The sequence below is a fragment of the Lithobates pipiens genome, unplaced genomic scaffold, assembly GCF_037356315.1.
Source record: "Lithobates pipiens isolate NorthernLeopardFrog02 unplaced genomic scaffold, aLitPip1_a1.2 Scaffold_19, whole genome shotgun sequence".
NCBI lineage: Eukaryota > Metazoa > Chordata > Amphibia > Anura > Ranidae > Lithobates > Lithobates pipiens.
The window spans coordinates 205,381,149-205,406,806 of NW_027507764.1; the positions used below are offsets into that span (position 1 = coordinate 205,381,149).

A 25,658-nucleotide genomic window follows, 5' to 3' on the forward strand; every position below is an offset into this window, starting at 1 on the left:
GTGTGTACGCGGCCTAACTGTTTTTCGTTCAACCCAGTAGGGCATTTCAGAGAATTTGGCAGTACATCCAACCAGCCGCACAACCGCTGACCACGTGTAACCACACCAGCCTAGGACCTCCACATCCAGCATCTTCACCTCCAAGATCGTCTGAGACCAGCCACCCAGACAGCTGCTGCAATAATCGGTTTGCATAACCGAAGAATTTCTGCACAAACTGTCAGAAACCGTCTCAAGGAAGCTCATCTTCATGCTCGTCGCCCCCATCGGGGTCTCAACCTGACTGCAGTTTGTCGCCGTAACCTACTTGAGTGGGCAAATGCTGACATTCAATGGCTTCTGGCACTTTGGAGAGGTGTTCTCTTCATGGATGAATCCCAGTTTTCACTGTACAGGGCAGATGGCAGACAGCATGTATGGCATCCTGTGCGTGAGCAGTTTGCTGATGTCAACACTGTGGATCGAGTGGCCCATGGTGCCAGTGGGGTTATGGTATGGGCAGGCGTATGTTATGGATAACGAACACAGGTGCATTTTATTGATGGCATTATGAATGCACAGAGATACCGTGATGAGATCCTGAGGCCCATTGTGGTGCCATTCATACACAACCATCACCTCATGTTGCAGCATGATAATGCATGGCCCCAAGTTGCAAGTATCTGTACACAATTCCTGGAAGCTGAAAACATCCCAGTTCTTGCATGGCCAGCATACTCATTGGCATGTCACCCATTGAGCATGTTTGGGATGCTCTGGATCTGCGAAAACGACAGCATGTTCTAGTCCCTGCCAATATCAAGCAAGTTTGCACATTGAAGAGGAATGGACCAACATTTCACAGGCCACAATCAACAACCTGATCAACTCTATGCAAAGGAGATGTGCTACACTGCATGAGGCAAATTAGGCAAATTATGATCACACCAGATACTGACTGGTTTTCGGACCTCCCGGACCCCCCCCCCCCCCCCCCCCCTCCAATAAAGTAAAATTGCACATTTTAGAGTGGCCTTTTATTTTGGCCAGCCTAACACAGGATCAAACAATCCGGTGGAAAAGTCCGGCAAACTCAAGTCTACCGGACAATCCGCCCGTGTGTAGCCTCCGGCGCACTTTTTTTACCCAAAAGTACGACGGACTAAGAAAGTATTTTTGCACTCCAATCTGTCCGCCGGATTCGCTTTTCGGCAGACAGTACGGCCGTGTGTGTGCTAGTCCGCCGTACTTTTGAAATGAGCGGACTTTTCCCACGCAGAGAAAAGTCCGCTCATTTTGAGCGTGTCTCCAGGTAGCTGGGGCCAGCGAAGGAGGCGTCGCTGGCCCCGTCACCTGGTATGGACTTAAAGGGGAACCCCTACGCCGAAAAATCGGCGTGGGGGCCCCCCCTAGGTCCACATCAGACCCTTGTCCGAACACGCTACCCGCCGGCCAGGAAAGGGGGTGGGGACGAGCGAGCGCCCCCCCCCTCCTGAGTCATGCCAGGCCGCGTGCCCTCAACATGGGGGGTGCCTTGGGGAAGGGGGCGAAGCCGCGCGGCCCCCCACCCCAAAGCACCTTGTCCCCATGTTGATGAGGACAAGGGCCTCTTCCCGACAACTCTGGCCGTTGGTTGTTGGGGTCTGCGGGCGGGGGGCTTATCGGAATCCGGGAGCCCCCTTTAATAAGGGGGCCCCCGGATACCGGCCCCCCCACCCTATGTGAATGAGTACGGGGTACAATGTACCCCTACCCATTCACCTGTAAAAAAAAGTAAAAAAAACACAACACACAAGGGTTAAAATAGTTTATTGCACAGCTCCGGGGGTCTTCCGTCTTTGGGGGTCTTCTCGCCGGACTCCTCCGCTATCTTCTGCTAGCTCTTTTACTAACAGAGGAGCCCGGCTTTCTTCTTCGCTGCCGCCCTCTTCTTCTGACTTCGGGGGTCTTGTCCCCCTTTTCGGTTCTTCTTGCCGGGCCACCGTGCCTTCTTCTAGCTCTTTTACAGGCGGTGGCCCGGTCTTCTGTCGCCGCTGTCGCCGGATGATGTCCCCGCCAATTATGGTGTCACAGTCCCAGAGGATGCTGGGACTGTGACATCATAATAGGCGGGGACATCATCCGGTGATGTCCCTATATAAATTGCTGCGCGCCGCGTCCCTGTCATTGTGAGCGGAGGCATCGACGAGGCAACATCTGAAGAGAAGAAAAGAAGAGAAGAAGAGAACAGAAGAACAGAAGACGGCGACAGAAGACCGGGCCACCGCCTGTAGAAGAGCTAAAAGAAGGCGCGGTGGCCCGGCAAGAAGAACTGAAGAGGGAGACAGGACCCCCGAAGAGGGGGACAAGACCCCCGAAGTCGGAAGAAGAGGGCAGCAGCGAAGAAGAAAGCCAGGCGCCTCCGCTAGTAAAAGAGCTAGCAGAAGATAGCGGAGGAGTCCGGCGAGAAGACCCCCGAAGACGGAAGACCCCCGGAGCTGTGCAATAAACTATTTTAACCCTTGTGTGTTGTGTTTTTTTTAACTTTTTTTTACAGGTGAATGGGTAGGGGTACATTGTACCCCATACTCATTCACATAGGGTGGGGAGCCGGTATCCGGGGGCCCCCTTATTAAAGGGGGCTCCCGGATTCCGATAAGCCCTCGCCCGCAGACCCCGACAACCAACGGCCAGGGTTGTCGGGAAGAGGCCCTTGTCCTCATCAACATGGGGACAATGTGCTTTGGGGTGGGGGGCCGCGCGGCCCCCCTTCCCCAAGGCACCCCCCATGTTGAGGGCAGGCGGCCTGGCACGGCTCAGGAGGGGGGACGCTTGCTCGTCCCCACCCCCTTTCCTGGCCGGCCAGGTAGCATGCTCGGACAAGGGTCTGATGTGGACCTAGGGGGGACCCCCATGCCGATTTTTCGGCGTAGGGGTTCCCCTTTAAGTCCATACCAGGTGACGGGGCCAGCGACGCCTCCTTCGCTGGCCCCGGCTACCAGGAGACAATCTCAAAATGAGCAGACTTTCCACCGCGTGTGTGGGCGAGTCAGTTCATTTCAAAAGTACGGCGGATAGTCGGGTGGACTTAGTACGCCGTATTAGTCCACTGAAAAAGTGCCGTGTGTGGGCAAGTAGCTTGTTCAGACAGTCCGGCGGGAAGTCCGTCAGACTAAGTCCGCCGGATAGTTGGCTACGCGTGTACGCAGCATTAGGCACACCTGTGCAATAAATATGCTGTCTAATCAGCATCTTGATATGCCACACCTGTGAGGTGGATGGATTATCTCGGCAAAGAAGAAGTGCTCACTAACACAGATTTAGACAGATCTGTGAACAATATTTCAGAGAAATAGGCCTTTTGTGTACATTAAAAAAGTCGTTGATATATAAGTTCAGCTCGAAAAATAAGAGCAAAAAACAAAAGTGTTGCGTTTATAATTTTGCTCAGTGTAGAATCCATGGTTTATAGCATATTAGTCCTCGTGTAGTGTCTGCTATCCTTCAGGAGGAAATTTTTCAAACATCGTCTGTAACGAAAGACAGCAATGAGCCAAGCCAACTACTAATTATGATATATAATAAAAAGCATGGTACTAACGTGCTGCACACATGATACAAACATCATATTGCAGGGGAAGCCACAAGCACACTTACCAAGAGCTAGTGTCTACGAGGGGCCAAGGCCCAGAGCACCAGTACATCTCCCTCATGGCAGACATGGGGGGCAAACAGACGCAAAGGTATACCAGATACCTGGTGTACTGCAGCACACACTAGGAACAAAATGTGTAATACAAAAACCATAAAAATAAGGGGAAAAAAGAGGAAAATGTATCTCATACCTTTTCATTTTTCCCCCCTTCTTTTCATGGTTTTTACAGCACATTTCTCTATTTCATTGAGTTCATGTCCACAGATTGGTTTGTTTACCAAATATCGAAATGATTCCTGTGCTTTGGGTAACATTTTACATTTTGTGAGGTATGGTTAACATATGTATTTTAGTAACACTGATCTTAATTATGGATGAGCCGAATACCCCCCCCCCCCCCCCCCGATATGATTCACACCAAACTTGCGAACAGGCAAAAAAAGACTTTAACGATACCGTTAAAGTCTATGGGCTACGAACATGAAAAATGAAAAATGCTCATGTATCAATGCGAAAAAAGTTTTAAGAACAAATGTTTTTTCAGGAGCAGTGATTTTAATAATGCTTAAAGTGAAACAATAAAAATGAAATATTCTTTTAAATATCGTGCCTGGGGCTGCCAGTGTTTCCAGTGTTTATTACATTACCACAGCAAAATGACATTTCTAAAGGAACAAATGTAATTTAAAATGCAATGTAATGTATTGTCGGATCCCGGCAATATACATACAAATCATTGAAAAAAATTGTATGCCCCCCCCTCAGCCCTTTGGGTCTGGTATGAATATTAAGAGGAACCCCGCATCAAAATAAGAAAAAAAAATTTGTGTGATGGTCCCCCCAAAAGCCATACCAGGCTCTTCAGGTCTGGTACGGATATTTAGGGGAACCCTGCACTAAAATAAAAAATGGCATAGAGGTCCCCAAAAATCCATACCAGGCCCTTCAGGTCTGGTATGGATTTTAGGGGGAAACCCAGAGCCAAAATGGTGTGGGGTCCCCCCAAAATCCATACCAGACCCTTATCCGAGCATGCAACCTGGCAGGCACCAGGAAAAGGGGGTTATGAGAGAGCGCCCCCCTCCTGAAACCATACCAGGCCACATGCCCTCAACATCGGGAGGGTGTTATGGGGTCCCCCAAGGTACCCCCACAAGGGCCTCATCCCCAAAACCCTTGCCCGGTTAACAAGGGGACACCCAGATCCCACCCCCCATGTGAATGGGTATTGGGTACATTGTACCCCTACCCATTCACTAAAAAAGTGTCAAAAGTGTCAAAATGGTAAAAATTACAGTAGACAGTTTGGGACAAGTCCTTCATTAAAATATGAAAAAAAACCTGTCCCACGATGTCCATTCATCTTTGATCACAGCATCCGATGGCCTGTGAAAAAAAAAACAGAAAAACTCTGCCTCGATGGGAGGCTCCCGCCGACTGCAGGTCTTTTGCTTTGACAGCTGTGCAGTTGGTGGGATGCCATCTCATGGAGGCAGAGTTTTTCCTTTTTTTTTTTAATAATGGACTTGTCCCAAACTGTCATTTTTACAATTTTGACACTTTTTGTTGGTGAATGTGTAGGGGTACAATGTAACCGATATCCATTCACATAGGGGCAGGCAGAATCTGGGGGTACCCTTGCTAAAGGGGGCTTCCAGATTCTGATAAAAAAGACTCCTGCCTGCAGACCCCCACAACCACTGAACAAAGGTTGTGGGGATGAGGACCTTGTCCCCATCAAACCCCGAAACACACTTCCCATGTTGAAGGCATGTGGTCTGGTATGATTCAGTTGGGGGGGGCTCTCCCCCCCCCCATTTCCTGCGGCCTGCCAGGTTGCATGCTCAGATAAGGGCCTGTTATGGATTTTGGGGGCCTCCCATGCATTTTTTTTTAATTTTGGTGCGGGGTTCCCCTTAATATTCATACCAGACCGAAAGGGCCTGGTAATGGACTGGGGGTGTCATTTTTTCAATGATTTGTATGTATAATGCCGGGATCCCACAATACATTACGGCCACGAGACGTTTTAAATTACATTTTTTTCCTTTACAAGTGTAATTTTTCTGCTGCCATTTATAAAGCGATAGGGTTTATTTACTATAACTGCAAAATCTGGTCCAGCTCTGCAAAGAAACCAATCAGCTTCCAGGTTTTATTGCCAAAGCTTAAATTAACAAGCTGAAGTTGGAAGCTGATTAGCTACCATTCACAGCTGCACTCGATTCTGAGTGCACCAGTTTTAGTAAATCTCCCCCTATGCACAGTTGCAATGTAAGCAGCCTTACATAGTGTGGGGCATGGACTCAGCCCCCTAAGCCATGATTGGCCAAAGGCACCCTCTCACAGCAAGAGTGCGCTGTGATTGGCCAAAGCACGCAGGTCAACTGCGAGATCGCAGTGCATTGACGGTCTCGCCGCTCATTATGGCGCATTCCACAGGCGCTCGAATTTCCCACGAACGCTCGAAAATGTTTGGTTTTTGGCGAATACCCGATGTTTGGTTCGAGCTTACGTTCGACTCGAACATCCGGCTTATCCCTAATCCTAATGCTTCTTTACTTACTTGTCATTTATATTTATTGTGCATGACCTTGCAGTAAGATATAACAGTAGCTGAAGTGATTTTTTCAATAACTTAACAATTGTAGAAAATCTTTGAAAAGCAGCATCAGAGTCAGAGTCATTTTAAGCCGGAATCACCATCTACATTCAGGGATTGTTTACAGCATATATTGCAAATAAAAAAGTTATTTTATTAATAAAAACTAACTTAGTTAGTAAATATTTTGCATTGCGGCAAATCAAGGTGGAGTCTGATGTAGCTGCCCCCAGTGAAACCATTGCTGAGGAGACACAGCCTGTCCCTGATGTTCCTGATCAAAGCGCTAAAGTTGAGGAGCAAAATGAGCTAGCAGAGAAGACAGTGGTGAGTTTGAAGAAACATCAGCTCATATGCTCCATCAACTCATGTACTCCATTCTATCATATGCCATCATGCTTATATCTCCTGACTGCATCTACTTAGACCAATGTCATTAGGTGTTGAACAGGATTTCTTACAATTTATTTACCTTTGCATGAAACTGAATGTTAATAAATATTTTCTATTATAAAGTATCATTAAATCTTAATTTTATTATTTGATTTATTAAAATAATAAACATGGTATACTTCCCTGCTCTGTGCAATGGTTTTGCACAGAGAAGTCCCCAATTCTCTTCTTCTGGGGTCTTCCCAGGCACTTCAGGCCCCTCTTTGGCACGCGCCGCCGTGGAAATACACATTTCATTAGGGCAACTGGGCGAGCTCGCTCCTGAGTCAGTTGCCCCGCCCCAATCCCTCATCACAGAATTTTATTGACAGCTGCTATCAATCTGCACATCACTGAATTGGATTGGGCTCAGGTAAGAATAAGGGGGAGGACTGGGGGGATCCTCCATATAATGCATTAAGGTTAAAAAAAAAAAAAACTTGAGGCTTTAGAACCACTTTAAAGTGTATCCAAAGCAGAACAAGATTGTAATGCAGCTAACCAATGCAGTGGGTATGTCAGCAGAAGTCTGATTACTGGAGTACAGGCTGGCTGTACGCACAATGCAAAAAAACAAACTGACCACACTGGAATGGATCTGCTTCCATGCCCTTGAGTAGTCAGTTTGAAATAGGAAAACAGGGAGACTGGCAGGATCACAGGTATTTCAGGCAAAGGCAGTACAAAGAAAACAGGATACTTTTTAATACAAGTGCATGGTACAACAGACACATATTGGGAATATACAATGTTAGTGTAACATACATTTTAACATGCCAAAAGGGACTAGAGAGGAGACATTTTTAGTTAGAATTTACATGCATGTTAAGTACTAAATAGTGAGATCTGTATAACGCAGGCAGAGACAGCTATTAAAGATGCTAGAATCTTATTAAAGCAATACAATACTGAAGCAAACCAGCGGTTATAACTGCTACAGTTAAAGAAGAGTTTCAGGCATGGATATTTTTACATAATTACAGTTCTTGGATCAATGTTAACTATGTATATACTATATCTGGGTGATCCCTCTAGATGCTGGAAATCAATGAAGCAGGCACTGCTATTACAATGATCTCCACTAACGTATGGGTCCCATGTCAGGTGGCTGCCTTGCTGCCTTGTGAACACAGGAAGTTGCCTGCTTGCTCAGCATGGGTGCCATTCAGAGATTGCTTTGCATTTTCTCAATGAATGCAAAATGTTCTGTTATTGAGGTGGAGGTGGAGCATTCTTTGGTGGAGCTGGACCAATGTAAAAAATACCCATATCTGGAATTCTTCTTTAACATCTCACGGAAAGCAAAAAATAAAGTGAGCAATAATGTGGGAACAAAATCCTGAGGTATCTTTAAAACTAACCAAAAAAGGCAATTCCTTAATTTGTATAGTAATGTAATATCTATAGACCGTTCCTCTTTGGATTTAAAACTTTACTCTTTGTTTTCCCACTTCTAATGAAGACATCTATATGAAAAACGTATGGCCCATACATACGATCAGAAATTCTTCCAGAAAAAGTCAGATGTGAGCTTTTGGTCAGAAATCCCGACTGTGTGTATGCTCCATCAGACTTTTGCTGGCGGAATTCCAGCCAGCAAAAGATTGAGAGCAGGTTCACTATTTCTTGGTTGGGAAAAGTTCCTATCCAAAAATGCGTTCGTCTGTATGCAATTCGGTCGCGTAAAAAATCACGCATGCTCGGAAACAATTCGACGCATGCTTTGGAAGCATTGGACTTAATTTTCTCGGCTCGTCGTAATGTTGTACATCACAGCATTCTTGACGGTCGAAAGTTCAGAGAACTTGTGTGACCGTGTGTATGCAAGGCAAGCTTGAGCGGAAAAACAGTTTTTTGTGACCGAATTTCTGATCGTGTGTATAGGGCATAAGACCTTCCTGACTGCCTTTTTTGAACATAGGAAGTCCAACATGATTTTGCATTTTGGGGGCCACACATAGCCCCCATCATCAAGGTCTTAAGAAAACATTAAATCAGCTGGTATGGACTGTAATTTAAATTTTTAATAATAAAAACAACTTGGTAACATTCAGAAGCTGGAGTGGGCTATTTAGCTTTATCATTTTTCTTGGGAGAAACAATACCCTATACTGCTAACCATTACTGGTTAACACAATTTGGTTTTAAAGTGTATGTATCATGTAGGGTTTAGGCTAAAGACAGAAGTGCAAAGTCCACATTCTTAAAGAGGAAAATATATTAAAGAACAAAAAATCAGCAGCTACAAAAAACTGATGACTTTTAATAGACAGACACTCACCTGTTCAGGGATGCAGCACCAAGCCTGGTTTCTTCTCTGGTGTTCGGTCCTCGGCACCTGAATGTTAACTATAGGCAGTGACTGCATGTGGCTTCACAGCCATCTGCCTACTGCACATGCATGAGCCACACTTTTTGTGAATAGTCCCACAGCCTACAGGGACTTGTGATTTGGGCTGGGGGGGGGGGGGTCCTCTGAACTTAGTTTGCCTAGGCAAAAAAACAAAAAACAGGCTGTCTATTCCATTGTAAGCATGGAAGACATACAGGCAACCAGCTGCAAACATAAATCTATGATGAATAAAACAAATTATGTTCTACTGATCCATACATAATCCATAATTTGAATAAAGTTACTTTCTCTAGATATTGTTCCCTTTCCTCTAGGAGCAGCTACATATACTGTAGTAACAGGTTTCTATAGGATTGACATTTGCACTGCAGCCTCCAGCCTTACACCTCAGTAAGTCATCAGGGAAACCTCAAAACATGGTTCATGTGATTGGGAATCCACCCAACCCAGTCACTTAAGGATTCCAGGGACAATTGGTTTTACAGGCAGCATGATTTTTTTTTTTTTTTTTTTAGAAAAGTATGAGCCCCTATAATGTTTGTATTGCTGCCTGTGCCTTCCCTGGGCAGATTTACCAATCAATCAATGTCACGAAGACAGAAAGTGATGGGAAATTCCATATTGTACAGTCGTTACTAGAAAATAGGTGTACTATCCCCTCACATATAGAGATTTTTATCTACTTCCTGTTTCAGCTTTATGACAGGAAGTTCAGGGAAATCTCTCTAACAAGGCAAATGCAGTCAAAAATCAACTGACAAAGATTTTAAACCTTTACCAAATAGGGTTTTGGCTATGCATTTTCATTTCTCAAAAGCTTGCAATTTTAAATGAAAATGTGAAACAATTCATACTTTATGAACATTCATGAAACAATAGTGAAAAGCTAGATAACTCACCCAGACTTCAGCAAACCTCATGCTCTATGCTGATTGGAAAGCTTTGGCTTTGACTCAGCTAAGTGTGCATCTGATCTCTGCAAAGAGAACACTGCTTCCCCATCCCAGTCCCTAGCTACAGCATGCTGTCAGGAGGCACGATTTTCTACTTAGGCTGTGGCAGATTGTTAACCACTTGACTTCTGGCGGGTTTTACCCCTTCATGACCAGGGTATTTTTTGCTATTCAGCATTGTGCTACTTTAACTACTTCAGCCCTGGAAGATTTTTCTCCCTTCCTGACCAGAGCACTTTTTACAATTTGGCAATACGTCACTTTAACTGACAACTGTACGGTTGTTCAATGCTAAACCCAAATTAAATGTGCGCCCTTTTTCCCCACAAATAGAGCTTTCTTTTGGTGGTATTTGATCATCTCTGTGGTTTTTATTTTTTGCGCTAGTAAAAAAAAAAGAACAACAATTTTGAAAACAGTATTTTTTTGCTATAATAAATATTCCCAAAGTTTTTTTAAAACAAATTTCTTTATCAGTTTAGGCCAATATATATTCTTCTACATATTTTTGGTAAAAAGACAAATCGCAGTAAGTGCATATTGATTGGTTTGCGCAAAAGTTATAGCATCTGCAAACTATGGGAAATATTTATGGCATTTTTATATATTTTTTTTACTAGTAATGGCAGTGATCTGTGCTTTTTAGCAGTACTGCAACATTGTGACGGACAAATCGGAGACTTTTGACACTTTTTTGGGACCATTAGCATTTATACAGCGATCAATGCTATAAAAATGCACTGATTACTGCGTAAATGTCACTGGCAAAGAAGGGGTTAACACTAGGGGAAATTAAGGGGTTAAATGTGTGTTTCCTCAGCAAGTTCTAACTGTGTGGGGATGGGAGTGATGAGGAGAGGAGCCATAATGTTTTTCCTACTTAGAAGAAAGAAACTATATTGCTTCTCTCCTCTGACAGCACAGGAATTTGTGTGTTTACACACACAAATTTCCGTGCTGGTGCTCATGCCAGCCGGCCACGCACATCGGGTCCCCACCATGCAGCGCACGCACCCTCTGGTGGCCAAAAATGGGTAGGACGTATCCGTATGGGATTTTGCCCAGGAGAGCCATTGTGCCACAGTATATCTGCGTGACACGGTTGGCAGGTGGTTAACTGGCAAATTAAATGTATATAATTTTTTCACACTAATAGAGCTTCCTTATGGTGGTATCTGATCACCACTTTTTTTTTATTCCATAAACGAAAAAAATACCCAGAATTTTGAAAAAAATACCCTACAATTTCTAATTTCTGTTATGAAACATATCCAATAAAATCAAATGTCTTTATACAGTACATTTAGGCAGAAATGTACTCTATATTTTTGGTAAAGCCCAAACTGTGTTTTTGGAAACATTATACGTCAAGATACTGATCCATACAGACACTATACTAGTAATGGCAGTGACCAGCAATTTATAATGTGACTGTGATAGTGTGGTGGGAAATCTGCCACTACCAGAAACTGGCTGGGAAGGTCACTAACTGACTAACTAGTAACTACTGTTGTCGCTAGTGACACTAATACAGTGATTAGTGATAATTCTATACACTGTACTAATGACACTGGCTGGGAAGGGGTTAACATCAAGGGGCAATCAAGGGGTTAACTGTGTGCCTGACAAGTGTAATGTGTGCTGCTTTTTCTAACAAATATGGCTGTTTTTTCTCCCAAAACTCAGAGATGATTTCAGGGAGAAGAAACAGACACAGGTCAGTAGGGGGCGTACCTGGCTGTGCCACCTGCTCGTAGTATATCTACTGTTAGAAGGTGGCAAATAGGCAAAAAAAACAACCTGTAAGAGCATCTTATTTTGAGGCATCAGCATTTAATTTAAACTGAAAGTTCAAGTAGGTGCCAAACTGTTTCAATAAATATATCATCAATAAATCCATCCTTCATCTCATAATCATTTTCATACAAGTCTAATTATATGAGTATAATGATATTATCTGACATAGTTATTACACTGTATCCTACCTGTAAAGGAAAATATTGAACCTGAAGAAACCAAGACAGCTGAAGAAGCTGAGAAAGAGGGCAGCAAGGTAGGTGACTGCCCTGTTTATTGAGAATCCAGATGGATTCATATTCTCTCATATTTAGTTTGCATATAAGTTTTTTTTGTCCACTATTTTGAGTTAAATACAACATCTATTTTAATACTTTTAATTCCCCTTTTCTGTGCATATTGATCTGTTGTTCAACTTACTACTTCTAGATGTCATAACCAAATAAATGTAAGAATGTATTTACAAGAAAGTTTTTTTTTTTAAACATCTTTTTCAGTTTAGGTAGAGATAACTCTTAGTAGTGTAGAGATCAAGGGAATGTATTAATCTATTTCTTTATTAGGGATTGGACTCTATAGCTATGAGTCAGGGATCGTAATTTGAAATGGTCTAGTAAAGGAAATGTAATGGCTGTAATATATACATATTTTATTTTTTTTGCAAAGTTGCAAATTTACTTTATTTGTATTATATTGTGTGATATCATTGTGAGTTCTTAAATGTAAATCAATGTAGTTTTGGGGAGCAACATAATATCAGAGTTAGTAGAACTGAAAATATTTTTTTTTATGTATATCACCTTGTCCTGGGGAAACGAAGGAGCCGTGGAGGAAAAGGAGGGCTTCTGTTCTCAAAGAGATCATTTTAAGGAAAAACTTAAAGGGAACCTGTGCTTTGCCCACACATATACTCACCTTCCTCTAACTCCCCTGCCACTCCCTTTAACTGATATGACAAAGGAAAAATCGATGTAAGCTACAAGTCACCAAAGTCTTAGCTTACATTGGGTGAGGACTTCCAGTGAAACAGCACTTATTGACCAAGTAGAGTCACATGTGGCAAGCCACACACTCCTATGTGCCTGAAGTATGGCTACGGCTCTTGGTATTACCGTAATTAGTGTGGCAGAAAGGTAAAGAGAGGTTATATATACGCTGTAGATAGAAGGAAGATTAAAGCAACTCTGTCATTCTGCCCTAAGTAAACTTAAAGTTTAATTTGAAGTTGCTGCAACTGAAAAACAAGAAAATTTAGGAGGCCGAATGTACCAGCAGTAAGGCATGATGATCAGTGTATGTGGAAACTTATGCAATGATATTTAATTGAATTAAGTAAGCCGGGGAAACAGCATATAGATCTCTTAACAAGAAGAATCTGCAATCTGATTGGTGAGAAGTCTCAGTGTAATGTAACTAATCCACCTGATATGAAAAATATATCTTAGAGTTGGAAGAGCAGGCAAGTCAAAGATTGTATCTCTGTATATACAGTATCTCACAAAAGTAAGTTCACCCCATCACATTTTTGTAAATATTGTATTATATCTTTTCATGTGACAACACTGAAGAAATTACACTTTGCTGCAATGTAAAGTAGTGAGTGTACAGCTTGAATAACAGTGTACATTTGCTGCCCCCTCAAAATAACTCAACACACAGCCATTAATGTCTAAAAACCACTGGCAACAAAAATGAGTACAACCCTAAGTGAAAATGTCCAAATTTGGCCAAATTAGTAACCCCCGGGTCAATGGGTCTCAGGTGTGAATGGGGATCAGGTGTGTTAAATTTGGTTTTATCAATCTCACTCTCTCATACTGGTCACTGGAAGTTCAACATGGCATCTCATTACAAAGAACTCTCAGGGGATCTGAAAAAAAAAGAATTATTGCTCTACATAAAGATGGCCTGGGCTATAAGAAGATTGCCAAGACCATGAGTTGCAGCACAGTGGCCAAGACCATACAGCGGTTTAACAGTACAGGTTCCACTCAGAACAGGCCTTACCATGGTCAGCCAAAGAAGTTGAGTGCATGTGCAAAGCATCATATCCAGAGGTTGTCTTTGGGAAATAGACATATGAGTGCTGTCAGCATTTCTGCAGAGGTTGAAGGGGTGGGGGGTCAGCCTGTTAGTGCTCAGACCATACGCCGCACACTGCATCACATTGGTCTGCATGGCTGTCACCCAGAAGGAAGCCTCTTCTAAAGATGATACACAAGAAAGCCCGCAACACAGTTTTCTAAAGACAAGGAGACTAAGGACATGGATTACTGGAACCATATCTTGTGGTCTGATGAGACCAAGATCAACTTATTTGGTTCAGATGGTGCCAAGTGTGTGTGGCTGCAACCAGGTGAGGAGTACAAAGGCAAGTGTGTCTTGCCTACAGTCAAGCATTATGGTGGTAGTGTCATGGTCTGGGGCTGCATGAATGCTGCCAGCACTGGGGAGCTACAGTTCATTGAAGGAACCATGAATGCCAACATGTACTGTGACATACTGAAGCAGAGCATGATCCCCTCCTTTCTGAGACTGGGCTGCAGGGCAGTATTCCTACATGATAACGACCCCAAACACACCTCCAAGAGGACCACTGCCTTGCTAAAGAAGTTGAGGGTAAAGGTGATGGACTTGCCAAGCATATCTCCAGACCTAAACACTATTGAGCACCTGTGGAGCATCCTCAAACAGAAAGTGGAGAAGCGCAATGTCTCTAACATCCACCAGCTCTGTGATATTCTCATGGAGGAGTGAAAGAGTACTCCAGTGGCAACCTGTTTAGCTCTGGTGAACTCCATGCCCAAGAGGGTTAAGACAGTGCTGGAAAATAATAGTGGCCGCACAAAATATTGACACTCTGGGCCCAATGTGAACATTTAACTTTGGGGTGTACTCACTTTTGTTGCCAGTGGTTTCGACAATAATGGCTGTGTGTTGAGTTATTTTGAGGGGGCAGCAAATTTAAACTGTTATACAAGCTGTACACTCACTACATTGTGGCAAAGTGTCATTTTATTCAGTGTTGTCACATCAAAAGATATAATAAAATATTTACAAAAATGTAAAGGGTGTACTCACTTTTGTGAGCAACTGTATAGCTATTGCTTCCTGGGAGTTCTGCAGTAACCCTAACCTGCATTCTCTTTTTACCTTTTCTTGACAATGCAAGACCCTTCTTTGTCTTGGAACTTTCTTATAACTAACACATGTAGAGGTTGTTGATACTTTTTAACTTAAATTCAGAGCTAAACAAGGGAAAGTACTTTATTTAAGTGAACTTTATTATGAGAGAAATAGGAGGCCATCATCTTTGACCTACTTCTGAAAATGCTATTTCACTAGCGTTCTTATGTTTGCTCTTTAGAATTAGTGCTTTGAGTCATTGACCCAGAAAATGTGTGCAGATCCGAAAAGTTAGAAAAAAGCCCTTCAGTTTTTATGTGCATTCTACTTCACATTCATTCATTTATTCAAAGTCTTATGACACTTTATATTTAAAGTATATTTAACACATTTAAGTGGGTAGAATTATTTTGAAAAAACTTCTAGAAGATTATGGAGTTATACACTAAATACATATTAGTAATAATTACACTCTTTTAGATAGAACCTGAATGTCAAGAAGTAACTGATGAACCTGTCCAGAATACAGAAGAAACAAAAGAAGTAGAATTGGATGGTGCTAAAGATGCTGAAGCTACTCAGGTATGACATTTTTGTAAAACTATATCCATTTTATTCATTGAATTATATCTTTGTATGTTTAAATACATTTTTGTAAAGAAATGTTCAATACCAAAAACAAAATGGTTTGTAGGAAAAGTTTTTTTTTTTTTTTCTTGTTCAATCAGCACAACATGGAATGCACAGGTTGAACATGATGATGAACAATAGTTCCAAAAATATAACAACCAAGTACCATTAACTACAGAATCCATGTAATATATGTATATTATGTGATAAAGAACAATTGATCATTAGCAGTAATTATGAATGGGGATATGTCTTGCGCAATAAAAAAGTAAACCTTAACGTTAATATCCACTAAGGTCAAAAAAGTGCAAGGTATAAAGAACTGCATTGGCAAATTGCATTGCTTATTGTGCATTAAACTGACAGAAACAAAGTGTTCTCTAGAAGCAAAAAAAAGGCAAACAAGTTAGATTGAAATAAAGATAACTCAGTGATATGTATGTAGCGCTGGCTCCTGACGAGCATGCACTATATGTTTTTCAAAGTTAAATCTCCTGAAACCACAGTTGGGTTTTGGGGCTTATTTTACTAAATTATGATTTCAGTACCAGTCCAGCTGGGTTGCACTGGGTTTGGTTCTGGTCCTCCTGACCAGCCCCCATGGCCCTCCTGGCGTAGGGTGCGGATCCATGCATTTCAAAGTCTCAGGGCTGGCTAGCCCGAGGCGAGGCAACTGCAGGGACAGGCCTCAATGGATATCGGGGCCTATTGATTCAAAGGTGGTCCGGTGCAGTCTCATCTAAAGGAGAGGCCCAGCAACTGGAGAAGCCCCAGGGGAGGACTCTTCAGGAGAAGGCCGTGTGCAAGGCTGGCTTCTCTGAAGGAGCCTGGAGGCTCAGTTGAAGGACACTTGATGGATCTACACTCATATGGTATCACCGAACCTGGCTGAAAGATACTGGTACTGTATGATAGCTTTTAAATTTGTCTATGCCCCTCAGTTACACTCAAGTCTGTGGCAGTGACTTTCTCAAGTATTCTACTCTCAAGTCTGTGGCAGAGACTTTCTTTACTTAACACCCTACCGGCTGCTAGGCCTAGTGAGAGGAGGTCTCTCCAGGGGTTGTAAAATCCAGCTGTGAAACGGTTATTCTCTGGATTTTCTTATAAGAGGCTTTCCATTTTTGCATGGATGATCTCTGTATTTTTATATCTATGAGTAATTGATGTATTTTTAGATGTAGGTAATTCCTGAAGAAGCTGAGAAGCGAAACTAGTCGATATACCTCACCTTCCCCTATGAAATTGTGATACAACTTGAATTTATGTTTTTTATTCTAATAAATTGTACTATTTTTATGTAATATTTGTCTTTTCTCACTTTGATGCAATAAATCTACATGCACCTTAATAGTCCCCTCGCTCATAACTTTCTGATATCTCTGATTGGAGACCAGAGATCTCAATATACTCAGTTTATATACAATTGGGATGAGGGTGCACATTAAAACTTTATAACTCCTAACCTTCTTGTGAGGCCACCCATTTTATAATATTGCAGTCCAAAGTACCTGAACTTTCTCCTAACCCTCTACTCTAAACTGAGAGACTCTGTTTCTACTTCAAATAAATAACCCAAAAGAAGATTCATTGTCAGTTTTCACATTTCTTTGGGCCATCTACCATGGGAAACCCTAGACAGAGAAGCAGTCAAGAAGGTAACGGTAAGCCCAATAAAACCAGCAGCTCCTTCGGGGGTCAGTGCTACATTTAGTATGCTAAAAAAAAAATAACTGTATCATAGAGTATTGACTTTACAAGAAAAAAATATATACACTCCTTGTATTTGTCTTTTTTTTTTTTGGCTTTGCTGCATTCAGTGCAGAAGGCCCCCAGAGGTCTCTTTGCATTCACTTCCTGTCTACACGCACTCACTTCAGCAATGGCTGAATAGCATCTTCTCAGGGTAAAGATAGTCTGAGTGTGCAAAGTATTATTTACTTGTTAAAGTATCTGTCATTGTTTTATGTTAACATACAGCACTTGCCTAACATTGTGTGTACGCAGGTACTCTATATTCCTGTAAAGGTCCTAATTTTTAATTTACCTCTCTAACACTGCAAATATAAGAGTGACTCTATATTAATAACAGTATATTGTGCTCATTTTTGTTTTGCCACAAATTCCAGGAGATTACCTGCATACCGTCAGTTGTAATAGAACCAGCATCTAACCATGAAGATGAAGGCGAATATGAAAATGTGGAGAATACCTATGTAAAAAATGCTGTAGGAGATAAAGATGAAATTGATGCCATCCCTGATACATCTGTTGTGCAAGCTCAGAGCATGGATGGAACTGATCAACCTGCTTCATCAGGGAGCAGCACATCCCAAGATATTCCAACTGAGTTCTTATTTAAGGTGTTGTAATGTTATGCTTAATAATTTTAATTAGACATACTTTATTATAGATTCTAGGATCTAATTTTGAAAATTCTTCTTTCTGCAAATTACAATACTAATCAAAAGGTTTTATAAAGCCAAAAGACAAATTAAAATATGCTTTTCTGTATTCTGTGGCATTACAAATTTTTCCAAGACATATTAACTTGAAATTACCAATTTAGAGATAAGGTCCTTCCCCAAAAATGTTAGCGTGGAGTCTAGGCTTGTTTTTTTTCCTATAAAAATAACAAACATAATATAATGTACTTACCTGCTCCTGACCTGGCTCTGCCCCCTCTCTCCCCTGATTGGTTAGCTGATGTTTATTGACAGCAGTGGGAGCCAATGGCACCACTGCTGTATCTCAGTCAATCAGGAAGGAGAATCTTGGATAGCTTAGACACCTGTGGACCTCGCTGGACAGAGAGGGACCACAGGTAAGTATTAGGGGGTGCTGGGGAGGCTGCTGCACACAGAAGGCATTTTTATCTTAATGCATAAAATGCATTAAGATAAAAAAAAACCTTCTGCCTTTACAACTCCTTCAATGCATTCTCTGCAAGTAAAAAACCTTTAACTGTCTGTTCTCCCTTTCCTCCTTAACACTTACCTGACTCCTCTATCGATCTAGCGCTGTGCCCAGCTGCAGGTCTACTCTCCCTTCTCCATGATCTCACAGGCTTTGCAGAGAGCAGAGGGAAAGTTTTCCCCAGAATTTATGTATATACAGCATTGTCACTATGCTATGCTCAGTTTAAAGGGGTTGTAAAGCTTTGTGTTTTTTCAACTTAATTCATCCTATGCATTAAGGTTAAAAAAACACCTTGCACTCTCCGGCCCCCCCGAGCCCCGTTTTAATTACCTGTGCCCCGAATCTCCATGGGCACAATCCTGCGTTGCTTTCCCCCAGCTCCCGTGGGCTCATCATTGGATTATTGATAGCAGCACAGCCATTGGCTCCCGCTGCTTTCAATCAAATTAATGACGTGGCACATTGGGAGGGGCCGAGTGATACACTCGCCGGCTATGGCCACCGAGTGTATCACGCCCACAAGCTATCCCCCTTGGGACAGTGCTTCCCAGAGGGGGTTAGCTCTTGCAGGGAGGGGCCAAGACAGCCACCGAGGAACCCCAGAAGACAAGGATTGGGGCCACTCTGTGCAAAATGAACTGCACAGTGAAGGTAAGTATGACATGTTTGTTATTTATCCTTTAACTTTTATTTCTATAGTGGATCCACCAAGGGAAGGGGGACAACAACAGATATTAAACATGAGAACATTTTTGGAGGATGTTTTACTAGTTCATTTAATCTACTCACATGCAGGTTGAATTACTACATGATTTTGAAGCAGCAAACGAGGATGAACTCAACCTTAAGAGAGGAGACATTGTTTTAGTAATCGATTCTGCTACAACAGCTGATATGGTAATATAAACTTACCTAATACAGTTGTATTGAATGATTGAAAGTTGTATTGAAATGTTTTGCAAGGAAATGAAAGAAACTATATGAGCATTGGGAGTTATTTACTAAAACTGGAGCATGCAAAATCTGGTTGCAAAGAAAACAATTAGCTTCCAGGTTTTATTGCCAAAATGTAATTGCTGTGGGACATATCAGCACCACACTTACCTTTTCAAGGTAATTATAAGTTATTAGAAAAAGGATGGTGTGTGTGTGTGTGTGTGGGGGGGGGGGGGTTCTATAGAAGGATATGTGCCTAAAAAACTTAGCCAGGTAATAATCAGACTGGTGTTCTTTATTTAGCTCACTGAAAGGAATGGTACCAGCTGATTGGCAAAAAGATAACGTGGTACCAATATTTAAAAAAGGGAACAGATACATTCCTGGAAATTACAGGCTAGTAAATCCAAAATCAATAGTATATAAACTATTGCAGGGGCTATAAGGGACTATATCCAAGAATTTGCTGATGACAACAGTACCATTAGTAGTAATCAGCATGGATTCATGAAAGATCATTCTTGCCAAACCAATCTGTTAACATTCTTCGAGGAAGTGAGCTGCCATCTATATAAAGAAAGGCCTGTGGATGTGGTGTATCTGGATTTAAAAAAAGCATTGAATACAAATCCCTATAAATGCTTAAATTACAAATTGAGGTCTGTTGACATGGACCTAAGGTATATACCTAGATAGGAAACTGGTTCTGGGGAACGTCCAAAGGGTGGCGATAAATAGCATGCACTCAGAATGGTCTGGAGTGGTAAGTGGGGTACCCCAGGCCTCTGTTCTGGGACCATATTCTGTTTAATTTATTTATTAATGATATAGAGGTTAATATAAATAGCTCAATTCCAGTGTTTACACATGTTACAAAGCGATATAGAAACTTTACAAGAAGACCTATATATATAAATAATAGGGTGGGTAACTACATTACAAATTAGGTTTATTGAGTCACATCCAGTTCTAGTCACCAATCTTCAAGAAGGATGTGCTGGAACTGAAGAGATTCCATAGAAGGGCAACAAAGCTAATTAGAGGACTGTAGTTACAAGGGATGACTACAAAAAAAATGTATTCTCCCTGAAACGGAGACACTTGAGAGGAGATATGATAGTAGTATATACAAACACCTTAGCAATGATTCTAGCATAGGAAAAAACAATTCAGTTTCAGGGAGCTTTAGAAGACATGGGGCCACTCAATGAAATTGGAGGAGAAGTCGTTTAACCTTAAACTGCATAGGGGATTCTTTACTGAAAGGATGTGGAACTCCCTTCCACAATCGGTGGTGTCAGTGGGAATTATAGATAGTTTAAAAAAACTCCTAGATGGGCATCTTAGCGAATGTAATATACAAGGATGTAGGAAATGTTTCTGAGATAAACACATACATTCAAAAACTCCCCCACCCACACAAATTGAACTGGATAGACTAGTGTCTTTATTCAATCCTATCAACTATGTAACTATGTAACAATATATATTTCAAGTAGAAGTACAGGTCTTTAACACTATATCAACTGTGTGCAAATGAGTCAGTAAATCTGTATATAAAATTTTTAGTGAGGGTAAAAAAGCTGCTTACAGTTAGTCATTAACCACTTAAGCCCTGGACCATTTTGCTGGCCAAAGACCAGACCACTTTTTGTGATTCAGCACTGTGCTGTGTGGTGGAGAAGTGTTCATGGTCTTTATGCATTAAAATTATAATTGATTCACTGGTCACCATCTAATGAGTGTTGGACTTTTTGTGTTTAAAAACTGAACACTTTATTTACTTATTTATTTATATAATTTGTTGCAATCACTCACTTCACAGGGTGTTGTCATTATAGTTTAAAGTGGCATTAATCACTGTTACCAATGTTATGTGTATACTTTTATTGGATACATTTAAGTTTAGAGTGTGTGCTATTGGCATATTCATTGAGTATTTAGCGCCGCTCATTCTACACTGTTTGGTAGGATTTTTTTGCATAGGAAAAAGTTTACTCTTATAATGAGGAAAGGAAACAAAAGGTTAAGGAAACACTAGCTAAGTGTAGTACCAGTTAAAAGTTTTAAATGGCAAATAATTTAAAACACTCACAAGAGGTAAAATATAAATGTGCTCATCTGGTATCAGAGTCTGTGGATTCTCCTGAAACCATCCCACAGGACTGCTGGCATCTGTTTCAACTACTGGGAGGAGAGATGGCTGGCTCGAGAGCCTGGAGGAGCCCCAGGAATCCACACTGACCAGCGTGTAATGCACGACGGAAGGGGTGTCACCGAAAGGATAGGAGGTACCAGATGAGAGGAGAAACACGTCTATATGCTCAGAGCACCTGGCTGTTTCTAGAGGCCTCTAGAAGGTGCCAGGCTCCTGAGCCATCCATTTCTCCTCCCAACAGCCGAAACAGATGCCAGAAGTCCTCAGGACAGTTTTAGGAGGATCCACAGACTCTGACACCAGATGAGCATATTTTTATTTTACAGCTTGTAAGTGTTTTTAATTCTTTGCCATTAAAAGTTTTAACCAGGATACTACACTTAGCTAGTGTTTCCTTAACCTTTTGTTTTCTTTCTTCTTGACTTACACAGAGCCATTCACAACTCTGAGGATAGCAACCGCAGGTGGTCCTGTGCCTCTCTCTATCATACCCCCACAACCATGGATCAATGACATTTTATGGATTATTCTCTCCCCTGATTATTGATAGTTTAGACATTTATTGCTGGCTGGACTATATATAACGTCTGCGTGCCAGTAACTATTATTCTCTATTATGCTTATAATGAGAGCTGCTTTCTTTTGCAGGAGGCTGGTTGGCTTACTGGCATTAAAGAATCAGACTGGCAGCAGTACAGAGTTTGTGACCCATACAAGGGACTATTCCCAGAGAACTTTGCTCGAAAACTAGAATAACTTATGCAAAGACATGTGGATGCTGATGAACATTTCATTTTTGGGCTCCTGAAACAACGGGCAAACTTGGGGCTATATTGTTAACTGTTAAAGACTGATGCCTGTCCTAAAGCTTGGCAAATCATATGAAAAACAAAACAAGCATGAAAGCAAGAAGTAAGCTATATTGTACTGAATTGTAAATGGAACAGAATCCATGTTGTTCACTTGTATGCAATCACTGGTTTGTTTGTGCTTTGTCAGAACAGTGATTTGGTGGATTTATACTAAAAAGATCCTTCTTAAAGCATCTGATTAATTTGCTTAAAATATATCAAAGTAAATTGAAATTTCAGATTTATTTCACATATGAAAGTGTGCTTTATGAAAAAAAAAAAGGAAAATACCCAAGATTCCAAAGCAGAAACCCCTGAGGATTTTCTTTATTTTAATTATGCTGCTACTGTCCTACTTACTATATTTCATATCACTGAGCCATATGTCCTACAGACAAAGTGATATCATTCTTGTCCAACATTAATTCCCACTGAAATGTAAGAGGAGACATATGCCTTCAACTTATAGTTTACAAGTCTTAATGGAATAACATGATTTTATCTTCAGCATTGCCTATTGAGGTTTAACAGGTTGGCCCAAAAGTGGTTTTGCACATAAAGCATGGAAAAGTGTTGCATCAATGGCAAATATCTGATGCGACTTTACAGGTTCCAGGCAATGTAGATTTCTTGTGAAGAGTCTCGATCCTTTATCCAATCTTTTCGCTGGGCCCTCACCACACATATACCCTGATTCATCAAGCTGCAAAAGCATTTAACACTGGCTAAAAAGCACAAAAGGAATGCTAAAATGGCCTCTTAGTGAATATACTATGTCATCTTTGCACACCATAATAAGTGCTTATTATTTGTCACGGTGGTGTGATGCTCAGTGACTTCATTTAGGACAAAAACATTTCATTGTCACTTACGATACCTGCTCGCCTCAGGCTTACTTTATTCCTTTATCGGAATGACTGATCCACAACATATATTCACTAATAAAACACTTGTCATGAATTTTGCATATTAGAAGTAAAGCATTCACTTTACCACATTACATACATAGAGGTACAGTATATTGTGAGTTGTTCAGTGGGACTAAACCTTTATCTTTTTGCAACATTAACAATGTAATTCCTGTGCACTAAGTCTATATTGTACTGAATTGCTGCACTGCAGAAGATTTTACTAGTAACTGTATAGTAAATTGAGCAGACTGAACAATACCCACAGAATTGTACGTCTTAAACTGAGAAACTGCTGCAAAATTTTCAGTGTTCTTTACAAACCTATCTAATGCAGTTATGTATCATGTATGTTGTCCTTTATTGTAGATTATTGAGTCTCTAGTATCATTGAAAAGTGGTTTGCTTCTTTTTCTCTTTTGTTTGGCATTGTGATGTTCAGCTAGTTTGTTGCTTGAAAGCACAACTAGTTTCCTTTGCCAGAGCATTCAAAAATACGTCTTCGTAAATAATGTGGAATTTTCATATAGTACTGAAAGTAAAAGCAACATAAATACACAACTGGTGGTCCTTTTAGTTAACAAAATGTAACTTACCATTATTTATCCTGGCAAAGAGAAAATCTATTTTACCTGGACATATTGATTTCAAATAACTGGTGTATTCTGTATGAAATGCCATCATATCTATTCTGTTTTTCAATGTTGTGTCATCCCTAATAAACTTTTTGTTAAATCATGAATATGATTTGTATTATAGTTCATTATATTTGATGTTGATCAAAATTTCCATCTGGATTACCCAGTAACACAGAAAGCAAAGTGCAGATCACAGTAATCTATAGTGATTGTTATGAATGTAAAAGCAACCTTATGCAAATCATTGTGTTGTGGGGATCTAAGATTAGCTTACCTGGAAGCAAAACTACTAATCTCTATGAAACTTTAGAAAAAATAGAGAATGGGTATGCATAGCAGAAAATAAAAATTTACTGTGGGGACCTTGCAATGCTTTTGTTAAACGTTCAGACATGTGCATTTTAGTCAAGCAGTTCTTATTTGCTGTCAGCACCCTAGCAACAAGTGAGGCTGCTTAGCCACGGGGCCTGGCAACCAGTGGCACTAGTCATTTGGCAGGGCCCCTGGCATCAGGCTTCAGTGCACTAATGGAGTGGGAATACAGAGTGCCGCTATAACAATGCTGTTGGCTACTCATAGGGGGTTATTTACAAAAGGCATATCCACTCTGCACTGCAAGTGCACTTGAAAGTGCAGTCACTCTAAATCTAAGGGGTAGATCTGAAATGAGTGGAAGCTCTGCTGATTTTATCATCCGATCATGTGCAAGCTAAAATGCTGTTTTTTATTTTCCTTGCATGTCCCCCTTGGATCTACAGCGACTTTACTTCCAAGTGCACTTGCAGTGCAAAGTGGATTTTCCTTTAGTAAATAACCCCCATAGTGTTTTCAATAAAAAAATCCCTGACTGATCCAATTGCACCTTAGTGTTGATTTCCTTTAGGGCTCTGTGCTTCCAGCCTTGGTGTGTGCATGAAGTGGGGATATGCACGGATATCTCATAGATTCTGTTATCCTACAGTATATATAAAAAGAATCCCCAACCGATCTGATTCCACCTCAGGGTTTATCTTCTTGGCAGCTTTCTGTGCTTCCAGCCTTAGTGTACACACAAAGTGGGAGCACGGACCGCTGTCATGTGGATGCTGTTAACCATACACAGTGCCAATCAACTCCCAGCCAACTTGAACCTTTTTAAGCACTTTCAGACTGGACCATTTTGCTGGCTTAAGACCAGACCACATTTTGCGATTCGGCACTACGTTGCTTTAACTGACAATTGAACAAAATTGATGTCCTTTTTTTCCCCACAAATAGAGCTTTCTTTTGGTGGTATTTGATCACCCCTGTGGTTTTTATTTTTTGCGCTATAAACAAAAAAAGAGCGCCAAATTTGAAAAAAACGCAGTATTTTTTACTTTTTTGCTTAATAAATACCCCCCAAAAATATATAAAAAACGTTTTTTTCTTCAGTTTAGGCTGATACATATTATTTTACATATTTTTGGTAAAAAAAATCATAATAAGTGATTATTCATTGGTTTGCGCAAAATGTATAGCGTTTACAAAATAGTGGATATTTTATGGCATTCTTTATTAACCCCCCTAAGCGGTAATCCCGAGTCTGGCTCGGGTTAGGAATATACTGATAGGAGCGGTAACCCCGAGCCAGACTCGGGATGGCTTCGCTCGATGCAGGGGAGGACACAGGGAGAGTTACTCACCTTGTCCCCTGGATCCAGCGATGTCCGCCGCGCTGTGTGATCGAGCCATCCTCCGCTCGATTCACAGTACCGAATGCC

General features: G+C 41.3%; 1 protein-coding gene across 10 annotated transcripts in view; it reads left to right on the forward strand.

Moving 5' to 3' along the window:
* AMPH (amphiphysin) overlaps nucleotides 1-24,020 on the forward strand; it is a 301,464-nt gene extending 277,444 nt beyond the window's left edge. For 9 of the 10 annotated variants that reach the window (XM_077491634.1, XM_077491639.1, XM_077491637.1 and 6 more), the window contains 6 exons: nucleotides 6,423-6,542; nucleotides 11,947-12,006; nucleotides 15,357-15,458; nucleotides 17,636-17,869; nucleotides 19,221-19,322; nucleotides 22,168-24,020. In XM_077491634.1, the coding sequence (XP_077347760.1) occupies nucleotides 6,423-6,542; nucleotides 11,947-12,006; nucleotides 15,357-15,458; nucleotides 17,636-17,869; nucleotides 19,221-19,322; nucleotides 22,168-22,275 (726 nt within the window). In that variant the 3' untranslated portion in view covers nucleotides 22,276-24,020. The remainder of the gene's footprint in view (nucleotides 1-6,422; nucleotides 6,543-11,946; nucleotides 12,007-15,356; nucleotides 15,459-17,635; nucleotides 17,870-19,220; nucleotides 19,323-22,167) is intronic. The other variant, XM_077491643.1, reaches the window with a different exon arrangement.
* Nucleotides 24,021-25,658: the final 1,638 nt, after the last annotated feature.